Here is a 19,086-nt window from a genome sequence, read left to right as displayed (position 1 = left end):
ACATTGGATGAATTATCCCCAAAAGTTAATTAGCATCCTTCCAATCATAGCACTACAGATCCTCACACATCTGTGAATGGCTGTTAGAGATTAGGGTGGAGTTATAGTTCAGGATAAATTGTGTCACTGAGCACTCACAAGGGACTCTGGGTTGTATGAAAGAAGGGGGGATACGCTGTCCAATTTTCCTCTGAAATAGAATTTTGAATCCTGGTTGTACCCATTGTATATTTTTGATATGCTTGGAAATTATTGCCTATTTTTCCTGTGGACTAAGATTTTGTGGGACCGGATGCAGGGGAAACACACAGCTTGACTAGTGATAACCCAGGGCTTGGAGGAGCAAACATTTGGGGAAGTATAACATTTTTTAATTATATATAAGCAGTTGTTGCATTTAAGGTCCTTATTAAGATTTGTATTAGATGATTATAGGCCCAACTTTTATATGTACTTATCCCTATAGGCTAATTTATTTTGTCTAGGAATCTAATTCAGCTACCAATATCAGAAAATCTTGTTACAGATAGTGTTCACTTAATTCAGTTTATTGTAAGAACAACCCTGGTGTTGTGTTTAAGTATATTTTTTTTAGTAGTTTTATTTTCCTTTAAGTTGAGACTTGTTGAGGCATTAGAGAGGTTTTTATGCATTTCTTTGGCTGTAGACATACAATCTGAATCTGACTGAATGCATTGTATTTTTAAGTTACCAAAACCTAATTTTAATGATAATATTGGCTAAGATTGTATTAAATAACTGTTGTTAGTAACACATATTGCATAATTGGTTCATGTTGATTTAAATTTACCTTGTTATAGACTTCACTGTACAGATTTATACCTATAGGATCAAAGCAAAGTATAGTAGCATATTTTATTTCATATTGTATCAGAGAGTTTGTTTTGTGTATAATTAAATGGTATATCGCTTGTTAATATCTTGTTTAATGTTTAATAAATCTGTATATATTTTTCCAAACTGAATCCTCTTTACTCCACAATTATAATTTGCAGTGTTTAAAAAGTTATCACCTGATTAGAACTACTGAAAAATAATACAAATATATTGGAGGTTACCGCTGAGATAGTTTTAATTATATCTGTAACCTTATATAAAATATATAACACGTTGGAGGTTACTGCGGAGATAGTCATAATTAATATTGTATTCTAAAATAAATAACAGGATGTAATTAGATATGACAACTGTCTGCTGAATTAGTCCAAATGTGCCACTAACATAAATATGATTAAAATACATGAGTAAATCCTCGGTTTTAGGTGAATCTTATGGAATGACAGTTTTGAGGTATATCATACCTTCCTCAACATCTTCAAGGGGTAAAAATGCTAAAGCATCATTCATGCCAAAGAATAATCAAAACAGCACTATACTATGTGTCAGTTATAGTTTTATGTAGTTGAATAAAATTTTTAATTTTTTTTTACATTACTTTTTTTCCTGGATTTATTTTCAATCCACTAAATCTTTGCATACTTTCAAATTCTGAGCTACCACATTCAATACGGTAAGCCCCATTTGCAGTGCTATAAGATTACTTTGTTCTTTATTAATGCATCATATATTTAGTAGTAGGTTGCAAAAAAGTCTTCTGTCTTACTCCATGGAAAGTCATTAGCAGACATTTTTGTCTAGCCCTATTTTTAACACAGGCGTTGTCAGGTTGTCATAGCAACCATCAGGCAACAAATAACAAGCGAAACCTACAGTGTGATCCACAAGGTGAATGTGACAGCAAAAATAACAGATCATCTTATTATAATAGTAGAAAAATTATCAGGGACCTGTTTAGACAAAGGACTATATTGGAAGGACATATAAGTGTATGTTATGACTCATCTCCTCAGGTGCTTATAAAACCTGCGTATGGGTAGCTCCTAAGTTTTAAATAAACTTGCTGACGAAGATATCTGCAAAATCCTTGTATGATAAAATAAAAAAGCAAGGAAATTAAATGTTTTTTGTAAATAAAATTTAAAAAATAAAATAATTAATAACAGTAACAACTTATCACTCCACAGTAGACATAATCAATGACATCACAAACTGAATAATTTATATAATCCTAAATTACATCATTATGTGCTAAAATATATGTATGTATACATACAGCATTTACAGGTAATTTTAGTGAAGAGTGAGAACATAAGTTTGTTTAACTTATTTTGAATGAATAAATATTGATTTTTGTTATCATATTATAGTCCAAAACACATTGGGCCAGATTAGTGGAGTGCTAAATATATCTTATGAGCAAGCGATATTAGCGCTCCACTTTGTAATACCAGCAAACGATAATGTGCACTGCTATTACAAGTAAATCACAATCCAAATGCAAGTTTGCATTGCTAGGAAGCATTGCGCTCACAAGAGCGCACTTCCATAGGCATCAGAACCTCGCATAGTGAAGGAGGTATGTAGTGCAGCGATGGGCAGCATTTTTTAATATATATGTATATGAATATATACATATATATTTATGTGTTAATATGTGTATATACACATTTTAACACATAAATATCTATCTATATAATCATATACATATACTCACCTGCCACTTTATTAGGTACACCTGTTCAATTGCTTGGTAACACAATTTGCTAATCAGCCAATCACATGGCAGCAACTCAATGCATTTATGCATCTAGACGTGGTGAAAACGACTTGCTGAAGTTCAAACTGAGCATCAGAATGGGGAAGAAAGGGGATTTAAGTGACTTTGAATGTGGCATGATTGTTGGTGCCAGACAGGCTGGTCTGAGTATTTAAAAAAACTGCTGATCAACTGGGATTTTCACACACAACTATCTCTAGGGTTTGCAGAGAATGGTCCAAAAAAGAGAAAATATCCAGTGAGCGGCAGTTGTGTGGACGACAATACCCTGTTTATGTCAGAGGTCAGAGGAGAATGGGCAGACTGGATAGAAATGATAGCAAAGCAACAGTAACTCAAATAACCACTCGTTACAACCAAGGTCTGCAGAATACCTTCTCTAAATGCACAACACGTCGAACCTTGAAGCAGATGGTCTACAGCAGCAGAAGACCACACCAGTTGCCACTCCTGTCAGCTAAGAACAGAAAACTGAGACTATAATTCATACAGGCTCACCAAAATTGGACAATAGAAGATTGGAAAAACGCTGCCTGGTCTGATGAGTCTCGATTTCAGCTTCGATATTCAGATAGTAGGGTCAGAATTTGGCGTAAACAACATGAAAGCATGGATCCATCCTGCCTTGTATCAACGGTTCAGGCTGGTGGTGTAATGGTGTGGGGGATATTTTCTTGGCACACTTTGGGCCCCTTAGTACCAATTAAGCATCGTTTAAATGCCACGGCCTACCTGAGTATTGTTGCTGACGATGTACATCCCTTTATGACTACAGTGTACCCATCTTCTGATGGCTACTTTCTTCAGGATAATGCACCATGTCACAAAGCTCAAATCATCTCAAATTGGTTTCTTAAACATGACAATACGTTAACTGTACTCTAATGGCCTCCACAGTCACCAGATCTCAATCCAATAGAGCACCTTTGGGATGCGGTGGAACGGGAGATTTACATCACGGATGTGCAGCCAACAAATCTGCAGCAACTGCGTGATGCTATCACGTCAATATGGACCAAAATCTCTGAGGAATGTTTCCAACACCTTATTGAATCTATGCCACAAAGAATTAAGGCAGTTCTGAAGGGGGTCCAACCCGGCACTAGCAAGATGTACCTAATAAAGTGGCCGGTGAGTGTATATATTTACATTGCGATCTATTGGAACACACAGTTCACATAGACCGCAATGTAAAGGCATTTTTCAGTGCCATTTTCTTCTAACACCCCACTCCCATCAAATTTAGACCCCAAAAACTGCCTAGGGCAGTTGTTTTTAATTTAAAAAAAATGCTACTTTTTTATTTTTAAATTAAATACTACAATTTTGAGGGCTTTTGGGGCACTTTTAGAAAATTAAACAGAGATCTAATCTCTGGATAGTTTTCTGAGCGCTAATTGCTACTGCAAGCTCATGATAGCAATAACCAGCCACTTGTAATGGCTGTTTAATTATTGCGCTCCTACAAACGGGCGAATTTGCCCGTTTGTGGGAGCGCAATAATTTAGAGCTCCATTTGTAATCTAGCCTATAAAATGCTATATTAAACCATTTTAGCACAGCAAAGTTTAGAGTGCAGCAGTCAAATAACATTGTTTACAGACAGCACTTTTTTAAAGGGACATGATACTCAAATTCTGACTCACTAAAAACTGAAATAGCATATCTGTAAAATGCTGACTAGAAAAATATCACATGAACTTCTCTATGTAAAAAGTTATATATTTTTCCTCAAAATGTCCTCAGTAGCCACAACCCACTGTAGAGGGAGTGAATGGATCCTAGCCCCAGGACTTGCAAGTGAATGCAGCTGGTATGTGCAGGCACAGTCACTTTATATCCCTCCTCAGTTTAAGGAAATTTACTATAAAATCTCAAAACATTATGGTGAAATCACAGAAGGTCACAGTATAGCAAAGTGTGAACTCAGTGCTGCTGAAGTTATTAGCTGCTGTTGTGTGGGTTGTTTTGTTTTTTAGTCGCCGTGTAGATGAGAGTAGAAAGAGTAGCTCTGGATCACACAGCACTTACTCTCACGAACTGAAATTTTTTTTTGGGTTAAAATATCTTCCTTTTTTACCTAAAGATGTTTAGGTGATATTTTCTAGTCAGCTTTTTACAGATACACTGCATCACTTGCAAGCGATTCAATATCTGGGTATCATGTCCCTTTAACCTTATGAGGCCTATTTATCAAGCCGTCAACTATGCTGCATTCGCCGGCACCAATACGCTCGCCTAACATCGCGGCTGCGGACCTGAATACGATCTCCATATTTATAAAAAAAGCCGGCAAAAAAACGCTCACCAAGTATTGCGCGATGAGCAGCGGACTGTTGTTAACTAAAAGTCATTGATCTCGCTGCTGTTCGGCTTTTTACCAACTTTATTTATACCCTGTCACTAAACACCGCCACTATACTAAAATGTTTAACCCCTATCCCGCTGCTCCCGGACCCTGCCACAACTAAATAAAAGTATTAATCCCTATCCCGCCGCTCCCGGACCCCATCCCAACTAAATAAATGTATTAACCCCTATTCCGCCGCTCCCGGACCCCACCGCAACTAAATAAATGTATTAACCCCTAAACCCCTGGCCTCCCACATCAATACCACTTACTAAACCTATTAATCCCCTAAACCGCCAGCCCCCCACACATCGCCATAAACTAAATTAAGCTATTAACCCCTTAACCTAACAACCCGCTAACTTTACATTAAAATTACAACATCCCTATCTTATAATAAATTTAAACTTACCTGTAGAATTAAATTAAACTATATTAAACTGTTAATTAACCTACCCTAACTATTATACTAAAATTACATTAAACTATATTAAACTATTAATTTACCTACCCTAACTATTATACTAAAATTACATTAAACTACCAATTAAATAAACTATATTAAATATTTAGAAACCTAACCCTACTCAAATTATTTAAATCTACAATTAAAAATTACTAAATTACAAAAAAAATAAACACTAAGTTACAAAAAAATAAAAATCCACAGTATCAAAAATAAAAAATAATTACACCTAATCTAATAGCCCTATAAAAATAAAAAAGCCCCCCCAATAAAAAAACCCTAGCCTACAATAAACTACCAATGGCCCTTAAAATGGCCTTTTGCGGGGCATTGCCCCAAAGAAATCAGCTCTTTTACCTGTAAAAAAAAATACAAACACCCCCCCAACAGTAAAACCCACACAACCAACCCCCCCAAATAAAAACCCTATCTAAAAAACCTAAGCTCCCCATTGCCCTGAAAAGGGGCATTTGTATGGGCATTGCCCTTAAAAGAGCATTTAGCTCTTTTACTGCCCAGACCCTACTCTAAATATAAAACCCACCCAAAAAAACCTTAAATAAACCTAACACTAACCCCCGACAATCCACTTACAGTTTTTGAAGTTTTGCTTGAAGGATCCATCTATCCAGCCGGCAACAAGTCTTCATCTGGGCGGCCTCTTCCATCTTCATCCATCTGGCGAGGAGCGGGTCCATCCTGAATACATCCGGCGCGGAGCGGGTCCATCCTGAAGACATCCGATGAGGAGCTCCTCTTCAATATGGTCTCCGCGGTAAACTGGATCTTGAATGCAAGTGATGTCATCCAAGATGGCGTCCCTTGCATTCCTATTGGCTGAAAGGTTCCACTCAGTCAATAGGATTAGAGCCGCTAAAATCCTATTGGCTGTTCCAATCAGCCAATACGATTTGAGCAGCTCTCATCCTATTGGCTGTTCCAATCATGGGTTGATACATTTATTTAGTTGCAGTGGGGTCCGGGAGCGGCGGGATAGGAGTTAATAACTTTATTTAGGTTGCGGCGATGTCGGGGCGGCAGATTAGGGGTGTTTAGACTCAGGGTTTATGTTAGGGTGTTAGGTGTAAACGTAACTGGTTTTCTACCATATAAATCAATGGGATATCTGGCAGCATCGAACATGAGCTTTCACTGCTTTCAGACTCCCATTGATTCCTATGGCATCCGCGGCCTCCAGGTTGGCGGATTGAAAACCAGGTACGCTGGGCCGGAATAGCCGCGAGCATACCGGTTAACTATTTGATAACTTTGAAAAAGTGTTAAATAGTGCTGAATGTGTATTCGGAACATCTGTAATGACGTAAGCATCTATCTGTGTCGGATTGAGACCGGCGGATCGTATGTTACGTCACAGATTTCAAATTTTGCCGGTCTGTAGGCTTTGATAACTAGGTCGAATTAAGGTCGCCACAATTATGCTGTGGAATTCCGGTGTATTTGCGGTTGACGGCTTGATAAATAGGCCTCCTTGAGTCTTTGGCCTAAATTTAAAAAAAAAAAGTTCCACTGTGAAGAAAACAGTCCAAACTAATAAAAAAAAATAATCCCAATAACCAAATCAATTTTGAAATAGCAAGACAACACTGTGAGACAAGATACTTAAAGTGAATGTAAATTTTGATGATAAAGTGCCCGGTTTTTAAAAATTTGTTTAAAAACAGGGGCACTTTAATTCATCAAAATTTACATTTCACTCTTGTTGTGAAAAAAACTTACCTTTAAAACTTGACAGCACTTTTTAACTCTCTTCAGTTGGAAATAGCAAGCTTGGAAAAGCGCCATAAAATTACTGGTTCCACTAGTTTATATAGAACACTACAGGACAAGCGACAAATTCTTGACAATCTACTTACTGACCAATCGATCAGAGCAGGGCTAAGACTTCAATCTAAATATTTCTTATACGCAAACAAGCAGGACAAATTTATGGCAAATAAAATTAGAAACAGAACTAGAGACATGTCTATTCCTACCCTCTATAATTCAAAGGGGGATCTGACCTCAAATCCTAAAGACATAGTTAATACATTTGCGACTTATTATGGATCTTTATATGACGGACAGAAAGTAAATAGATCAATACAAACGCAGAACTCCTTAGACACATTTCTGGAGGAGGCTGCTTTACCCAAGATTAGCCAACAAGATCTAGACTCACTAAATGCTGACATTACGGATAGGGAGGTAATAGGGGTCCTCAGAGATTTAAAACCAGGTAAAGCTGTGGGCCCTGACGGCTTCCCGGGTGACTACTACAAATTATTTAAACCAACTCTCACATCGCGTCTAGTCCAGTTCTGCAATTCCATCCTGCAGGGTCACATTATTCCACCTGAACTGTTAGATGCCAAAATTATAGTCCTCCCTAAACCAGGCAAAGATAGGACGTTATGTCAAAATTATAGACCAATATCTTTAATAAATCAGGACCTAAAAATATTTACAAAAATCCTAGCTAACCGCCTTAAACATCTACTCCCCAAGTTGATCCATCCGGATCAAGTTGGTTTCATTCAAAACAGAGAAGCTCCAGACAATATCAGGAGAATGGTGACCCTGATAGATTATCTACATGAGACGAAAACGCCTTCTCTGCTCCTTTCTCTGGACGCGGAGAAGGCGTTTGACAGAGTTGACTGGACGTACATGCAGGCAGTTTTAAACAGGATAGGTATCACTGGGGAGTTCATGGGCACAATTCAAAACATATATTCCACCCCTTCAGTGAGTGTTAGAGCCATGGGTCACCAGTCGGAAAGATTTGCGGTTCTTAATGGTACCCGTCAGGGATGCCCTTTGTCCCCTTTGCTGTTTGCAATATGCATAGAACCACTGGCCCAACATATTAGAAAATCCCCTGATATTGCAGGAATTAAAATAAAACAAATGGAATACAAGCTTACACTTTTCGCGGATGATATCCTCCTCTCCCTGTCAAAACCGCTAATAACACTGCCGAACCTTTACCACACTCTTAACTCTTTTTCATTAATATCAGGATATAAAGTTAACCTAGAGAAATGTGAAGCTCTACCTATACAGCTACCAGAACATACCAAAAAGTTGATAGAGATTAATTTCGAATTCAAATGGGCTAGACACCATCTTAGATACCTAGGGATTAATCTTACAAAAAACTCAACAGAATTATATCGTGCCAACTGCCCCCCCATGTACAAATCTATAAAACAAGACTTAAATAATTGGAGTAAACTAAGATTCTCGTGGTTTGGTAGACTATCGGCAGTCAAAATGATGGTGTTACCAAGGATTTTATACCTGTTCCGCACCTTACCGATAGGAATCCCAACCCCAGTCCTAGACGACCTCCAAAAACGTATAAATAGTTTTATAAGGGGAAACAAAAAAGCTAGAATTCCCACGGCAATCCTCAATAGGAATAGAAGATTGGGTGGGGTGGGGGCACCAAACTTCAAACACTACTACCAAGCAGCTAGACTGGCACAGACAGCCCTTCTCAACGACCCTGATGAGGACATTATATGGACGCAACTTGAATCGGATATCGCGGGTTTGTACCGCGTGATCTGATTCTCTGGGACCCAAAGAGGTGCTTTAATAGAAAATTCCACAAATTCCCTGTTATAGATTTTATGATTAAACAATGGTCCAAGTTGACCACCTCTTTAGCTCTACTTCCCCAACACTCCATTAAAACCCCACTCACATGCATAGTCAGACCGGAACTGGTGTCGAATTTAAAGAAATGGGAAAATAGAGGACTCTATGGAATAGCAGACCTCCTGGAAAGGGGTAAAGTGATGAGCTACTCCCAGTTACAAGATAAATTACAGCCAATTAAATTAGAATGGTTCCTGTATCTACAGCTCACCTCTATCATTCAACCTCTTTTGCCAACTATAGCTAAAAACCCTCCCTCCATATTAGAGAATATGTGTAGTGTCACATCTAGACCCAAGAGCACTATTTCAAGGCTTTACCATGCAATCCAATCCACCACAGGAAACTCTAAATCCACTCTGCAGACTAAATGGGAAAATTATATTAATAAGGAAATAGAGATTCAGGAATGGCACATAATTCTATATAATGCGGGGAAAGGATTATTGAGTGCAGACATGCTGGAAAACTGCATTAAAACCAACTTTCGTTGGTATCTTACACCAGAGATAACCTCACACTCCTCTAGAAATAGATCCAGACTTTGTTATAGAGGTTGCGGAGAGGAAGGTGATTATAAACACATGTGGTGGGACTGCTCCCACACACACAGAGTCTGGAACCAACTATCCCGGTTTCTAAGTTTTATTTTGGATAGCCCAATTAATCTATCCATGGAGCAAGCCTTACTTCATTTTAGACTTAGGGAATTTAATAAACACATCAACTTGTTCATTAAGATAACATGCACAGCCGTCATTGGAAGGAAGGTGCCCCTTCTTGGGAGGAAATCATACTCAAGATCAAATTTTACTACAATATGTCAGCACAGGCAGCATTTATCCTAGACACCAAAGAAACCTTCCAGAAGGTTTGGTATTATTGGGTCTTACACAATATGGCCTAGCATACCATTCTAGGTCAACAGAGTCCTTCCAATAGGGCACCCTTCCCTCATGCGCATTTGGCCCTCAGTTGTGACAGGAGAAAAATAGAAAAATAGGTAAATAGAAAAATAGTAAAATATACACACAATACACATCATGATCGGAGTGATGTGGTCAGGAGATAATCCCTTCTCTGTATCTCGTTTCCCCCTCTTTACTTTACTTCCATTCTTTTCTTTTTGTTAGTCTTTTATTATGTTGTTCCTCTTCTTGGAAATATGTTGTTTTGCTGGGTCAAAGTGTGATCTATTGTGTTTAGCAATACTAAATATTTATACTCAAGCCGTTTTTTTATTACATTGATTCCTTTATTATAACGGTTGATGTGTATAGGCTTCCTATGTTGAAGAGGACTCACAATTTACGGTATTTGTTGATTTTGTATTTTGTAATCCTTTTTACTCTACTTACCATGTAACTTTTGGAAACCAAGATTCATGTTATTATGGATTGTTTCTTTTTCCCCTTCTTTTTGTTACTATGCCCTTATTACAAAAATAATAAAAATTACTTTATCATAAAACTTGACAGCAGCTCCAGCTTCCTCCGCCCGTTGCAAAGCCTCTTCCTGGGTCTAAAATGAGGAATCCGGCTTCCTCCAATCACGGCATTGAATCAGACACTGATTCCCCCAGGGGGAAGCTGTGATTGAAGGATGACCTATCCATCATTTCTGACATCAGAAATGGCTTACAACGACCAGAGGAAGCTGGAGCTGCTGTGAAGTTTAAAAGGTAAGTTTTTTTTCACAACAGGAGGGAAATGTAAATTTTTATGAATTAAAGTGCCCCTGTTTTTAATAGAATTTTTAAAAACCGGGCACTTTAGCATCAAAATTTACATTCACTTAACATGTTTTTATTTATGTATGGGAGTTGCATAATGCTACTCCATTGCCATTCCCTTTAATTTGTTTCCAATGATCCATTTTACCTGCTTGAATGTATTTAATTATTTAAAAATAGCTTCTTTAAATTCATATAAGCGTTGGAAATAGCTGATTTTGCCTGTGGTATTCCTACCTATACTTAAAGCAGATCTGAATTCCCTGCTATTGCAACCCAATTTGATGGGTTGTGGTGTCAAAGAACAAAACCAGCTATTTCATATACAAAACTAAACTAAAAAGAAGAATTTCTCATACATTTTATACTCTGCATCTTGTATAACAAGTCATTGAAAACACATTAAGGTAAAAACAATTTTACAACATACTGTAACTTTAATGTAAATAATGTCAGTGGTCAGCCTTTCATTATCAATGACAGTGATCAATGTAAAAATACCCTCAATTTGATGCAGCAAATTAAAAGGACAGTCAACACCAAAATTGTTATTGTTTAAAAATATAGACAATGCCTTTACTACCCATTCCCCAGCTTTGCACAACCAACATTGTTAGATTAATATACTTTATAACCTTTAAACCTCTAAATTTCTGCCTGTTTCTAAGCCACTACAGACAGCCTCTTATCAAATGCATTTTTGTTAGCTTTTCACAACAGGAGAGCCATATAAATAACATTGTGCTTACGCCCGCAGAGTTATTTATGAGTAATTGACTAAAATGCATGTCAAAAGATAATAAATAGCCATGTGACCAGGGGGCTGTCGAAAGTGGCTTAGATACAAGGTAATCAGAGGGGTTAAAAGTATATTAATATAACCATGTTCTCTGTACAAAACTGGGGAATGGGTAATAAAGGGATTATCTATTTTTTTAAACAATAAAAATGTTGGCTTAGACTATCCCTTTAATAAAATAAATTTAAAAATAAAAAATAAAATTCTCATTTAAAGCAGTACAGATTTGGTTTCACCTCCAAAACTCATTCATGTATCTTTATTTTTAATGCTAGGTGGGAGTTATTACATTAATGGAAATATATTGCTTTTTAGGAGGAACATGCATTAGTCATGATTATTTTATAGACCAGGCGAATAGTCATATTGTTGACATTCCTTAAAGGGTGTAATAGGAATTTTTTTGATAAGGAAGCAGACAATAACTGCTGGAAGGCACTTAGTAATGTGTCACTGCACTGTTTCTTATATAAATTGGGTGTACATAGAGGGACAGTAAGCACCTTGAGATTTTAATTATGTTTATTCATGAGTAATAAAACAACTCTACAATATACTTCCATTATTTATTTTGCCCCTTTTTTCCATGTAATTTAGCTCTACAAATTGTAGCTTTTCTAATTCTCATAACTTGAAATGCACCCTGCTAAATTCTCATGGCTAACTCTGCTAAATATCTGTCCCTAGTTCACTGATAACAACTGAAAAACAATGCACTTTGTTCTAAAAAGATTACCATGCCTAGCCTTGATGTCTGCAGACTTGGTCCTGGATTGGGTCCTCCAAATAAGGCAAGAAGTGGGTGGAGTTTGAAAAACAATTGCAGCAAGCTGTAATTTGTTTTCTTTTAAAATGTTTAGCTATGACTGATATGTTATTCTATAGCAAGAGAATAGAAATGATTTTTAATTAGGTGTTTATTACCCCTTTAACCAGCATTCAATGCTTTAGAACAGGGGTATCAAGCTTAAAGCGATATGAAACCCAATTTTTTTCTTTCATGGTTCAGATAGAGCAGGGAATTTTAAGCAACTTTCTACCCCTATTAAGAATTTTTCTCAGTTCTCTTGGTATGCTTTGTTGAATGAGCAGCAATGCACTTCTGGTTGCTGACTGAACACATGAGTGAGCCAATGACAATCGGTATATATATGCAGCAACCAATCAGCAACTAGAACCTAGGTTCTTTGCTGCTCCTGATCTTTCATAGATAAACCTTTCAGCAAAGGATAACAAGAGAAGAAAGCAAATTAAATAATAGAAGTAAATTGGAAAGTTGTTTTTAAATTGTATTCTGTATCAGAATCATGAAAGAAACATTTTGGGTTTTATGCCCCTTTAAGGTATCTAGGGGCCACTGGCAAAGTGTTCTTCTCCCATGGGGGCCGCTTAAACAGAGTGAGTGCTTTGGAACAGGATATACTAGGAGTGACATTTACCCAAGAAGTAGAGTAAGGTGGGATTTGTATCCCACAACAGACATACACATTCATCTATATCTTGTAAATGCCAAGTAAAGTGATCCTACTGGAACTGTATAACAGCGTAAAAATTACATTTATCCAAGCAGTGCATGGTGGGAGTCTACACTGGACAATGCATTGGAGGGCCAGGTGAAACTATCTTGATGGTCGCATATGGCCTTAGGGCCCGTACTTTGAGACCACTGCTTTAGAAGAAAAGTATTCTACGCTGCAAGCTTTAATAATAGGTAATACTGGGCTTTATTTAATAAGGCTTGTTGTACAGCAGTGTTTCTCAAAGGTTTATTTATTTATTTTGAAACATTTAATTTTGCTAAATGGATATGCAGATTACCTAGAGGTATGGAAGTGGTGGGTTAGGTCTGGCCACTAAAAACACTAAAAACAATTGCAGCAAGCCAGTTATAGGGGTATATTCCAACCTTGTTGCAAAAAAGTGCCTTAACTTATCCTCCTGATGAATTCTGGTGTGCATTGGCTATTGGAGTGGAGAGACGTTTCACTTCTTCATGAACTGCGGGCACAGGTGTGTTATTAAAAGGCCAGATTATTGAAAAATCATCAGACTGTATTAAGAAGGATTCTTTAACAAAATGAATTGCAGCACTTGATTTTTTCTAAACCTTGTTTTTGACAAGTAAATAATAAAGCCCCTGGCTTTGGACACCAAAGGGGACGCAATAAGATTGGCTAAAGGCTGAATCGTCACTGAAGTAAGGAATAGAGTATCCATTATGGGCGGAAGAACGGCGGACTATATGAAGACATAAAAGTGTAATTATTTAAAAAGTAAGCGTTTCCAAAGCCTTTCATTAATTAAACTCCACATCTTTTACTTTATGATTACTAATATTGTAAAAAAAGTGTCTCTACTTACACAGGTTTGTTGCTGAATGCTCTGAAGTATTCTCTTAGCTGGTACAAGAAAATCAATTAGGCATCGGAGTCCATCCCCTTTGTAAAACTTTTCGACAATCCCAAAAAGTTGCCAAAGAACTGTGGCTGCTGTGGTTTCAAATGGTGGGTATAGTGCAGATAAAGTATTCTGAATATAGGTGTCAAGTGATTCGGAATCCTGTAATTAAATATAATAAGCATTATGTTATAGCTTACTGTAGACCATACAGACATTAGAATAATAAAAACACTCCAAAATTATTTAAAAAAAATAAAAAAATAAAGTAAACCTATTCAAACTTAAATTTGGAAGAATTTCTAAATGTACATTGATAAAAAAATATATATATACAGTATTCCTTTAGGCACAGACTGCAATAATTGTTTGTATTATGATCAGGAACAGAAATAACATAATTTATGTAAGAACTTACCTGATAAATAAATTTCTTTCATATTGGCAAGAGTCCACGAGCTAGTGAAGTATGGGATATCCAATCCTACCAGGAGGGGCAAAGTTTCCCAAACCTCAAAATGCCTATAAATACACTCCTCACTACACCCACAATTCAGTTTAATGAATAGCCAAGAAGTGGGGTGATAAAGAAAGGAGTTAAAAGCATCAACAAAGGAATTTGGAAATAATTGTGCTTTATACAAAAAATCATAACCACCATAAAAAAGGGGTGGTCCTCATGGACTCTTTCCAATATGAAAGAAATAAATTTATCAGGTAACTTCTTACATAAATTATGTTTTCTTTCATGTAATTGGCAAGAGTCCATGAGCTAGTGACGTATGGGATAGCAATACCCAAGAAGTGGAACTCCACGTAAGAGTCACTAGAGAGGGAGGGATAAAATAAAAACAGCCATTTAGCTGAAAAAAATTAATCCACAACCCAAAATATAAGTTTTAATCTCATAATTGAAAGGAAAAAACTTAAATCAAAAGCAGAAGAATCAAACTGAAACAGCTGCCTAAAGAACTTTTCTACCAAAAACTGCTTCCGAAGAAGCAAATACATCAAAATGGTAGAATTTAGTAAATGTATGCAAATAAGATCAAGTTGCAGCTTTGCAAATCTGATCAACTGAAGCTTCATTCTTAAAAGCCCAGGAAGTGGAAACTGATCTAGTAGAATGAGCTGTAATTCTCTGAGGCGGGGCTTGACTCGACTCCAAATAAGCTTGATTAATCAAAAGCTTTAACCACAGAGCCAAGGAAACGGCAGAAGCCTTCTGACCTTTCCTGGAACCATGTAAATTGTTAGAAAGTATTAATCACGGAGTCTAAAAACCTCTATGACTAAGCACTAAGAGTTCAATTTCCATACCATCAAATTCAATGATTTGAGATCCTGATGGAAAAACGGACCTTGAGATAGAAGGTCCGGCCTTAATGGAAGTGGCCAAGGTTAGCAACTGGACATCCGAACAAGATCCACATACCAAAACCTGTGAGGCCATGCTGGAGCCACAAGCAGCACAAACGATTGCTCCATGATGATTTTGGAGATCACTCTCGGAAGAAGAACTAGAGGTGGGAAAATATAAGCAGGTTGATAACAACAAGGAAGTGTCAACGCATCCACTGCTTCCGCCTGGACAGGTACCTGGGAAGTTTCTTGCTTAGATGAGATGCCATCAGATCTATTTCTGGAAGACCCCACATCTGAACAACTTGAGAAAGCACATATGGATGGAGAGACCACTCTCCTGGATGTAAAGTCTGACGACTGAGGTAATCTGCTTCCCAATTGTCTATACCTGGGATATGAACTGCAGAAATTAGACAGGAGCTGGATTCCGTCCAAACAAGTATCCGAGATACTTCTTTCATAGCTTGAGGACTGTGAGTCCCACCCTGATGATTGACATATGCCACAGTTGTAATATTGTCTGTCTGAAAACAAATAAATGGTTCTCTCTTCAATAGAGGCCAAAACTGAAGAGCCCTGAGAATCGCACGGAGTTCCAAAATATTTATTGGTAATCTCACCTCTTGAGATTTCCACACCCCTTGTGCTGTCAGAGATCCCCAAACAGCTCCCCAACCTAAAAAAACTCGCATCTGTTGTGATCACAGTCCAGGTTGGACGAACGAAAGAGTCCCCTAGAAGAATACAATGGTGATCTAACCACCAAATCAGAGATAGTCGAACATTGGGATTTAAGGATATTAATTGTGAATCCTTGTATAATCCCTGCACCATTGGTTCAGCATACAAAGCTGGAGAGGTCTCATATGAAAACGAGCAAAGGGCATCGCATCCGATGCTGCAGTCATGAGACCTAAAACTTCCATGGACATAGCTACTGAAAGGAATAATTGAGACTGAAGGTTCCGACAAGCTGAAACCAATTTTAATCATCTCTTGTCTGTTAGAGACAGAGTCATGGACACTGAATCTATCTGGAAACCTAAAAAGGAGACCCTTGTCTGAGGAATCAAGGAACTTTTTGGTAAATTGATCCTTCAACTATGTCTTTGAAGAAACAACACTAGCTGATTTGTGTGAGATTCTGCAGAATGTAAAGACTGAGTTAGTACCAAGATATTGTCCAAATAAGGAAACACCGCAATACCCTGCTCTCTGATTACAGAGAGTAGGGCACCGAGAACCTTTGAAAAGATTCTTGGAGCTGTCGCTAGGCCAAAAGGAAGAGCAACAAATTGGTAATGCTTGTGTAGAAAAGAAAATCTCAGGAACTGATAGTGATCTGGATGAATCAGAATATGAAGATATAGATCCTGTAAGTCTATTGTGGACATATAATGCCCTTGCTGAACAAAACGCACCATTTGAAAGATGGTACTCTTACATATCGATTCAAAATTTTTAGATCCAAAACTGGTCTGAATGAATTTTCTTTCTTTGGGACAATGAATAGATTTGAATAAAACCCCAGACCCTGTTCCTGAAACGGAACTGGCATGATTACCCCTGATAATACACTTCAGGAAAGCATGAGCCTTTACTGGGTTTGTTGGAATGCGTGAGAGAAAAAATCTTCTCACAGGCGGTCTTACTCTGAATCCTATTCTGTACCACTGAGAAACAATACTCTGAATCCATTGATTTTGGACCGAAGTGATCCAAACATCTTTGAAAAATCTTGATCTGCCCCTACCAGCTGAGCCGGAATGAGGGCCGCACCTTCATGCAGATTTGGGGGCTGGCTTTGATATCGTAAATGGCTTGGAAGGCTTCCAATTGGAAATAGATTCCAATTGGAAACGGCTTCCAATTGGAAACAGATTCCTTGAGGGAAGGATTAGGTTTCTGTTCCTTATTTTATTGAAAGGAACAAAAACGGTTAGAAGCTTTAAATTTGCCCTTAGGGTTTTTATCCTGAGGCAAAAATACCCCCTTCCCCCCAGTGACAGTTGAAATGATTTAATCCAACTGAGAACCAAATAACTTATTACCTTGGAAAGAAAGAGATAGCAATCTGCACTTAGAAGTCATGTCAGCATTCCAAGATTTAAGCCACAAAGCTCTTCTAACTAAAATAGCTAAAGACATAGATTTAACATCAATTTTGATATAAAAAATGGCATCACAAATAAAATGATTAGCATGTTTAAGCAAGCGAAGAATGCTAGACAAATCAGAATCCAATTCTTGTTGCGCTAAATGTTCCAACCAAAAAGGCCTGAGAAGATGACCTGAATATAAATAAGCTTTCCTTAAGATTCAAATTTCCTATCTAAAGGATCTTTAAAAGAAGTACCGGTACTATCTTCCGTAGGAATAGTAGTACGTTTAGCAAGAGTAGAAATAGCCCCATCAACTTTTGGAATCTTTTCCCAAAACTCTAAAGAAACTGCTGACAAAGGATACAATTTTTTAAACCTTGAAGAAGGAATAAAAGAAGTACCAGGCCTATTCCATTCCTTAGAAATCATATCAGAAATAGCATCAGGAACTGGAAAAACCTCTGGAATAACCACAGGAGGTTTATAAACAGAATTTAAACTTTTACTAGTTTTAATATCAAGAGGACTAGTTTCCTCCATATCCAATGAAATCAACACTTCTTTTAACAAAGAACGAATATACTTCATTTTAAATAAATAAGAAGATTTGTCAGTGTATATATCTGAGGCAGGATCCTCTGAATCAGATAGATCCCCATCAGAAAAGGATAAATCAGCATGTTGCCGGTCATTTGAAATTTCATCAACTTTATGAGAAGTTTTAAAAGACCTTTTACGTTTATTAGAAGGCGGGATGGCTGACAAAGCCTTCTGAATAGAATCAGAAATAAATTCTTTTAAATTTACAGGTATATCTTGTGCATTAGATGTTGAAGGAACAGCAACAGGTAATGAACTTCTACTGATGGATACATTCTCTGCATGTAAAAGTTTATCATGACAACTATTACAAACCACAGCAGGAGATATAACCTCCACAAGTTTACAACAAATGTACTTAGCTTTGGTAGAACTGATATCAGGCTGCAGGGTTCCAAAGGAGACTTCTGAGACAGGATCAGATTGAGACATCTTGCAAATGTAAGAGAAAAAAACAACATATAAAGCAAAATTATCAATGTCCTTTATATGGCAGTTTCAGGAATGGGAAAAAAATGCAAACAGCATAGCCCTCTGATAGAAATAAAAGGCAAGAGGCATATAGGAATGGGGTCTTAAATAATGAAAATATTTGGCGCCAAGTATGACACACAACAAACGTCTCGAATGAAACACTTGCGTCATGGATGATGCAACCTTGTGAAGGATTCAGCGTCAACTAAGACGCCGGAAATGACAAATTTGCGTCAACAGACATAACTTTGCGCCAAAAAAATCTTGCGCCAAGAATGACGCAATAAACGTTGGCATCTTGCGCCCTCGCTAGCCTAATTCTGCCCGCAAATTTAAAAGACAGTCAATTGAAAAAAAGACTAAACCCCAGGTAAGAATTTTTTTTTCTCTAAAAAAACATTTCCCAAATATGAAACTGACCGTCTGCAAACGGAAATATACTGAAACCTGAATCATGGCAAATATAAGTACAATACATATATTTAGAACTTTATATAAAT

General features: G+C 37.3%; 1 protein-coding gene across 3 annotated transcripts in view; it reads right to left on the bottom strand.

Moving 5' to 3' along the window:
- The window catches only part of PLEKHG4B (pleckstrin homology and RhoGEF domain containing G4B), a 199,485-nt gene that overhangs the window by 129,443 nt on the left and 50,956 nt on the right, over positions 1-19,086 (bottom strand). For all 3 annotated transcript variants that reach the window (XM_053714470.1, XM_053714472.1, XM_053714471.1), the window contains exon 2: positions 14,010-14,207. In XM_053714470.1, the coding sequence (XP_053570445.1) occupies positions 14,010-14,207 (198 nt within the window). The remainder of the gene's footprint in view (positions 1-14,009; positions 14,208-19,086) is intronic.

The sequence above is a fragment of the Bombina bombina genome, chromosome 5 (assembly GCF_027579735.1).
Source record: "Bombina bombina isolate aBomBom1 chromosome 5, aBomBom1.pri, whole genome shotgun sequence".
Lineage (NCBI taxonomy): Eukaryota > Metazoa > Chordata > Amphibia > Anura > Bombinatoridae > Bombina > Bombina bombina.
This window is presented reverse-complemented; position numbering and strand designations above follow the sequence as displayed.